Raw genomic sequence first — 7635 nt, 5'->3', positions numbered from 1 at the left:
CTATATAGGCAGCTGCCTTGCCTGTATAGGGTTTCCTGCCCCCTGGCATGCGTGACGCGCACCGCAGCCCTGGTGAACACGAAGGCAATGGGCCTATCATACAACCAAGGGGCAAACGAACTTTCTTGTCACGATTCTTTTAACAAATTACGAGTGCATCAGGAACAAGGAACGAGTGCATCAATACAATTTTTTCATGACAGGTCCATATCATTGCTTTACCGCGTTATCTTTGCGGAAAAACGATACTATAATATAGCCGCTGTGTAGAGATGTCGCCGCTTTAGTTTTGTGATGCACCGCAGTTCGCATCTTATACAGTGAATACATTTCACATTTTGGCGCAGTGAGTTCATTTCACATTTTGTCCAGTGGGCACAGCATTTATCTTATGCACTGAGTACAGTTCACAATTTGTGCAGTTTGCACAGCACTCTCTTATGCAGGGAGTACAGTTTACTTTTTGTGCAATGAGCACAGCACTTATCTTGTGCAGTTAGCATAGTACACATCTTCTGGAGTGAGTACACTACACTCTCGTCATTCAAGGCTGCGTTTCTGCTTTGGAACATATTGAGGTAATGAACATTAGAAGAAGGCAAAATGTTTGAAAGGAAATAAAGGAATAAACGTTAGAATCGTGGAAAACGTTAGACCCTATCTAGAGGGAGGAACGTTAGAATTAAGGATAATCTTTAAAACGATTTAAAAGAATAAACGTCAGAATCGTGGGAATGTTGGAAACATCTCAAGGAAAAAAACGTTAGAAATGAAAATAATGTTTGAAACGTAGTAACGGAATAAATAGTAAAACCGGGTAAAATGTCGGAAACAGCTTTGGGAAAAAATTTTAGAATCGAGGAAATATTTTAAACAGATGAAGAGAATAAAGGTTAGATTATGGGGAAAATGTTTGCACGAGTACCGACTGCGTGATGATGATCTGAAATAAGATTTTATAATGAAAATCGTAATAATTTAATGTTTGCAGGTGCAAGCTGTTTGATATTTAATTCAAGCATACTATATGAAGTCTCAGACACGTTCTAACAATAAGATAGTGAAAATCTTCCTCTTTCCTCATATAAGTTCGTAATAAATTCTGTACATCCAAAAAGATAATAGTAATCTAATGTGTCCCTCATAATATCGTTAAAGGCTTCCTTAATTTTGAATTCTCTTTCATTGTCTTTACTTCTTACGTTTAAACAATTATTTTTTGTTCAACAACAAATATTTTCTCAGGGCTTTGCATTCTTTCCTATACAGAATCTACATATATTGAAGAGAATCAAAATAAAGAACTTGCCGTGGTGTTGCGGTATACTGAAATGACACGTCTACTTCAATTAACGTTGTTCTTGATTATTGTCTTTATTTCATACTTCGAGTATTATTTTTACCACTTCACAACGCAAACTTCTTTTTTAGTCCGGCCAGTTTCACGTTGTCGCACTTCAAGTGATGGAAATCCTCAAAAGAATGATTCATGCGCATTTGCACGGACTTTAGTAACCTTTGAGCTAAGAAATAGGCTTGGAAATCAAATTTGCGAGTACATTCATTTAATTGTGATCAACGAAACTTTCTGTGTCGACGTGAGTATGCAAAAAAATTAGTATGTAGTCCCCATTTTTGTCGATGAAAAATTGGCAAAAACTTGTGTTGATAGCGTATTATGTATTGGTAACTTATACTGGTATATAACATATTGTATTGTATAATAAAATATTGCACAAACTTATTATATTCGACTGTCCTTAATTGAGGTCCCAATTTTCAGTTTATTTTATCAAATACAAGCGTATCTTACGTCGCGTACCAGTTTCATTGAAATAAAATACCTACTCATCAAGTCGGAGAAACATGTTCCGGTTTGTATTAATTTATTCATCAACATTAATTGGGTGCTCAATACATCAAAATCCAATTAACTAAATAAGGTACCTTAGGATTAAATTTCGTAATTCATCTAAAAGTTTTGACGCTTTCTGGGATATGAACAAAATATGTATTTGTTACTTGTGTAGTAGTACATATATTAAAATTTCAAGACTAAGTTTTAAAATTAAACTCATTGACTCAATGATTTCAAGTATCCCCCCGTTTGTGTGACAAATGAAGATTAAATTCTTTCATTAAATTATTGAAAATTTTAACGCTTTTCAAAATATGATTGATAACGGGTCTTATCCAAATGAACAATTGTGATTTAAAATTAAAAGAATAATGAACTCTCAAGACCGTCTGGAACAAAAGAATAATTCTAAGTTTGTTTCACACTTTTACTGCGTCCTAGAATATATAATTTTCCGTCACAAGGAATAATATTTGTTCAGATACGGACGACTCCCGCCATGCACAAGACACTGACGGCCATCTTTCCCAACCTCTCCGTGGCACCACTGACGAATTCATGTCAAGAGGTCAGGAAAAATAGAAGTCTTTATAATAATGCCATGTTTTCACAAACGCACAGGCAATTCATTTTCATGTATGAACATTAACTTATGGGCATTCATAAAAACTATTATTATCTTTAAATTAAATATAATTACTGTAATTTGCTATTAATTGGGTAAGCTTTAGTCCGGCATCATTAATGTTCAAATTTTAGCCAAATTCCCGATTATTCTACTCCATTAACTTCAGTCGATGAAACCTGGTATACTGAATTCAACCTCATCTAATTTGACCGTTTTGAACTCGTTTCTGATAGTTAACTACCGTAATAAGCAACTGATTGGTAGTTACTAACTATATACAACCGGATAATAATTTATAATTTTTGATCGCTAGTTAATCATCTGTTCGTTTTGTCATACGAGTTAAACTGCAGGCCCTAAATTTGACAATTCTGGCGTTATTTTGTTTCTTATATACAGAAGACCTAAACTAACTAATTACAGATTATCGTAAGTTAATAAAATCAGAATGTATCTTGCAATATCTAATTATATGCCAACCCACTCCTGAAAAATAACTTCACTTTAAACTGCAATTTGCATTATTACAGCCTATTCTCCCAGAAATGTAAACTTTATTAATATTACATTATTAATATTACATTATTATTATTATTAATCCCCTCAGGGGGAGCTTCATTTCTGACGCGTGTCTGTGCGCGTCAGAAGTCCTATGGGATTTCACGCTCCTGGGGGATTGCTCCTGAGCGCCCCACCGCTGAGCTCGCGGTGTCTGACTGCAGATCTCAGTTGTGGGGTTAAGTTATTATGTAGGTAGGATTCCTTACATTAGGTTATCATGTAGTTAGGATTCCTTACATTAAGTTATTATATAGGTAGGATTCCTTACATTTCTCTTCTGTCTCTCTCGTGCGGGCGGCCGACGTCCCGTGTAAGCGACCTCTTGTTCTAGTGTCTTCGTTTCTTTTGCTTTTCACCTGTCCCTCCTTGTCACTTCGTCTCTTTGAGATGCTAACGCTGCTTCTTTAGAGCCAGCTTCAGCGGGCTGGACATGTTAGACCTTCCGCCCCTTGTGGGTGATGACCTATTTTTGATTTGAGAACCTTTTGATAATTTAGACCTTCCGCCTCTTTGGTGATGTTCAACATGACTTTCGGTGCGAGATAGTTATACATAGCTGAAGCGCTAGTAAACATGTGGCCACAAAACTAACTTACTATTATTACATTAATAATATTACATTATTAATATTACAAATATTGCGATTTGATCTCTAGATTTTTTTTATTTGATCTTGATCTCTAGCGTTTGAATCAAGAACCGGAAATGAGGTACCTGCAAGCCATCAGGACGCTGCAGAACACATCTCACCCCGTCAACTTCGTCAGGATCGCTGACACTCCTTGTCACATCGCGCAGATTTGGCAATACCGAGAAAAATGGCGGCCCGACCTGGTCGTAGAACCAACGCTGAAGGTATCGTTGATGCCATCAAACGAAACGTGAAAGTTTGATTTCCCAAATTATAATGAAACTGAAGGAAATATTCGTTATTCATCTTCATTTCTAATTTCCCGTTGATTTTTGTTCATTACTAGTATAATTTAAACTGTGTTCAAATGAGAACTTTGCTGAACCTATATTTTTACAATTTATTGCTAGACCTAAAATTTATGTGAAGGTTTTAATTGGCTGAACATTATAGAAATTGAGTCTCATATTTAGAGCAAAACGATCAATTGTACTTAATCAAATGATGTATAGATAAGTTCATAGGATGACCATAGAAGTAGCGTAAACCACTTCTTTAGAAAACCACTATTCATTTAAGTGCTTGATATTGGGTGTTCCACTGATCTGGATCCTACATAGTTGGTTTTTGCATTATGACATCAGAACAGTATTTATTTATGCCTTGGATTTATTTATGTACAATATTCTGGATCGTACTCTCAGATTTTGTTTAACTTCGCAGGCTCATGCAGAAAGCCGCCAGCTGAAGATGAAGCAGGATTGGTTGCAGTCCCAGAACTCCTCTCGAATTGTGAGAGTTAAATTTTATTTTAATTGAACAATTTTACAATAAGATTTTTCATAGCTTGCTATGTTTGAACTTTTAAAATACGAGGATTGAAGAATTTAGCCTTATTTTTCAACGCGTTCTGTGTTGAACATCATTCAATAATATTAGATTTCAACCTCGGCATGTTCAACCTGGGTCATCGGGACTGCCTTCTGCGAGCATGGAATCCGAATCGGCCTTTTAACAACTTTGAATGCATGATTTCTCATCCTTTATTATTAAAATTGTTTCTATGACGACATACATTTGTTTCTATGACAGTAAATACAGACAACAGTATTAAAAAATATAACTCAGTACTCACTGCAGTGAGTGACAGAGAGAGCGCATTTTCTCGTCGACGAAAGCGTGAAGTCACGGACGGACAGACAGACAGACGGACAGACGGACGGACGGACATGGCGAGCACAATAGCGCCGTTTTTCCATTAATGAGAAAATGCGCTAGAAATGATGAACTGTAAAATTTGTTTTGCACATGAGGTGAGCGAATTAAAATCATTTTTTCCATACCAAACACATAAAATCATTTTTTCCATACCAAACACATAAAAAATAATTTCTCCGACCAGGATAGTCGAGTGCCAGCGTTGAACTAATATCATTCACTCAGACCAAACTCGACTACAGTAAAGGTGCATATGACAAGCGAGCACCAAACGTGCGTGCCAATTAACAAACCATGTTTAACAAAAAATTTTATTTAGTTAAATTTAACATAAGCCACTTTTGGAACCTTAATTTAACCAACTATTATTTAAAATATGCCCCTCTATCACCCCAGCAAAATGTCACGATAGTAGGAGTTCATGTCCGACGGAGCGACTACGTGGCTCTTCTCAAAATCCACCACATTGGGATCAAAAGCTGCTTCCTGCACGATATTTTTTAGCAGCTTTCCAGTACTACAGAGAAAGGTGAGGGGAATTTAATATTATAAAATATTGTCTAATAATTTTGATTGTAATAATTTTGTAAAATACTGCCTCATATAAATAATGAGGCGTCAGAAAACACGAAATTCACTGCAGGATCTTAGTGGATTAGATCGATATTATCAAAATCGAATATTGTGCACTCGCTTAGCTTTGTAAAAATATTGAAAACATTTTACTAGTTTCTCAGTCTTCATCTTAAGCCTAAGGGGTAGCTGAAGTATAAGTTGTCAGGAGCACTTTTATAACCTGCTCTTCTGTTCCAGGTTTTAAAACTGTTTTCCACTTTGATTACCAAAACAATTTTGTCACCTGTTCTTCTGTTACAGGTTCCATAATTGTTTGTTCATCGTGATTACCGAACCTGGAGAATATGAGTGGTGCCGCCAAAACCTTGCTCGTAACTCAACTGATGTCATCGTAGCAGACGACAAATGTCATGCTCAACAAGACTTTGCTCTACTGTCAACTTTCAAGCATTTTATTTATTCCTTTGGAACTTTCGGGATTTTGGGCATTTTCCTGTCTAACGCTAAAACTGTCGTGTATCCTCACGCTGCTATGGACGGTAAAAATTTGAGATATTTTTTTATTCAGATCTAGATAAGATCAGTTCTGAACAAGATCAAATCGAGTTCATTCAGATAAAATTCTGATTGAAGTTGTTCAAAAATGTACAGTAGATGATTTTAGTTATATATATATTGAGCGTATGCTCCTGAAAGTGGAATCTTTTAACGCAAAACGCTGATTATATGAAATTCAAAACATTGGACATTTCAAATCGTTGATTGGCACTTGAGATTTATGTGATATTCATGTGGTTTACGTCATACACCGTGAAACCCAAGAGTAAAAAAAGCAATAAAATGTTTAAAGTGGCCGAGTGGTTAAAGTTCCGAACGCCAAAGTTTGAGCAATGTTACCAGCAATCAACTGTGAAAATTCCGGTCGAAATTGACGAGGATGCCGGGCGGTTAATTAAGAGAAGCGGAGATTGGAGCAGTAAATTGAGTGTTCCGAAGCTGTAAAAATTCTGCAATGATCAGAATCGGCAAAAGGCCTAGTAGCTTCAATCTTCGACGCTAAACAGCCATTGTATTATTATTGTTTGTACTATTATTATTGTTATAATTTATAAGATTAACAGCCGACCATAAGTGACTTTCTGTCTCCAAAAGTGTGGGGCGTGCCCGCTGGTAGGGCACGGCGACACGGCACCTATAGTAGAGGTGACAGGCTGGATTCAATTTCTTGCCTTTCTTATTTAATTCACTCTACTCAAAATGCAATGACAACAACGACCATACTTATGCTCATAAACAAAAATTTAAATATAATTTCAAACGATAGGCCGATAAGGTAATTCATGTTCAGCCTTGACCCCATGTTGAGGTACACTCGTATTCTGTATGCGTAGTTCTTGATTTAATCTTATTGAAATTCTGTCTGCAGCTATGCCGAGTTTCATCGCATTCAAGAGTACAAATTTATTTATTATAACAAATTTATGATATCTGACTCCACCTTCAAGCTGAGATTAACAGCTCAAATTTTTGCGTGGATTCTGTTCTGTATTGGAGAGGATACGTATCTCTTAGAGCTGTGGTGGTGCAGTGGTGAAAGACTCGGTCTCTCGCACCCAGCTTCCGGGTTCGAGTCCCACTGAGGACAAGTTCTTTCGGGAGGCTCAGCTCATGGTCAACTCAGCCATTCATCCCACTATGGTTGATAAATGAGTACCTGGCTTGTCCAGGGTGTTGTGTAATGCAATATAATGGTTTTGGCGGGTTAGCGAGCCAGAGATGGCCGTAGAACTACCAGTGGCACCAAGTGCCCGGAAAAACTGAGCTGCTGACAAACAACAAACTGATTAAAACAACAACAACAACATACGTACCCTTTTATTTTTTACTCACATTGAATGTTTAAATAATTTGACTGATGCAGTTTTAGTTTATTAATTTCGTATAAGTGATGAGGGACCACTGATCTATGTTATATCCCTAGATTGCGTTTGTGATAAGTTGTTGGACGCACACCAGATCCTGTTCCTTATTTTGTATTCAACCTTTATTGTATTTTTGATTAGTATTTGAACTAACGCCAGATACTTTCGTTTATGTTTTATTCAACTGTGTGTGTTTTTGATTAGTTGTTGAACGCTCACCAAATACCTTCGTTTATTTTTT

General features: G+C 36.5%; 1 protein-coding gene across 1 annotated transcript; it reads left to right on the top strand.

The window, feature by feature from the left end:
- The first annotated feature begins 1270 nt into the window (after window positions 1-1270).
- LOC108667567 (galactoside 2-alpha-L-fucosyltransferase SEC1) lies at window positions 1271-7038 on the top strand. Its single transcript, XM_018154610.2, has 6 exons — window positions 1271-1598; window positions 2340-2426; window positions 3732-3902; window positions 4402-4470; window positions 5293-5425; window positions 5773-7038. Exons 3-6 carry the CDS (start codon window positions 3866-3868, stop codon window positions 6044-6046), a joined length of 513 nt encoding a protein of 170 aa, XP_018010099.1. The 5' UTR covers window positions 1271-1598; window positions 2340-2426; window positions 3732-3865; the 3' UTR covers window positions 6047-7038.
- The last annotated feature ends 597 nt before the right edge of the window (window positions 7039-7635 follow it).

This window comes from Hyalella azteca, unplaced genomic scaffold (assembly GCF_000764305.2).
Source record: "Hyalella azteca isolate HAZT.00-mixed unplaced genomic scaffold, Hazt_2.0.2 contig8285, whole genome shotgun sequence".
In the NCBI taxonomy this organism is placed as follows: domain Eukaryota; kingdom Metazoa; phylum Arthropoda; class Malacostraca; order Amphipoda; family Hyalellidae; genus Hyalella; species Hyalella azteca.
Note: the sequence above shows the minus strand (reverse complement) of the source record. Positions and strands in the feature narration are given on the sequence as shown.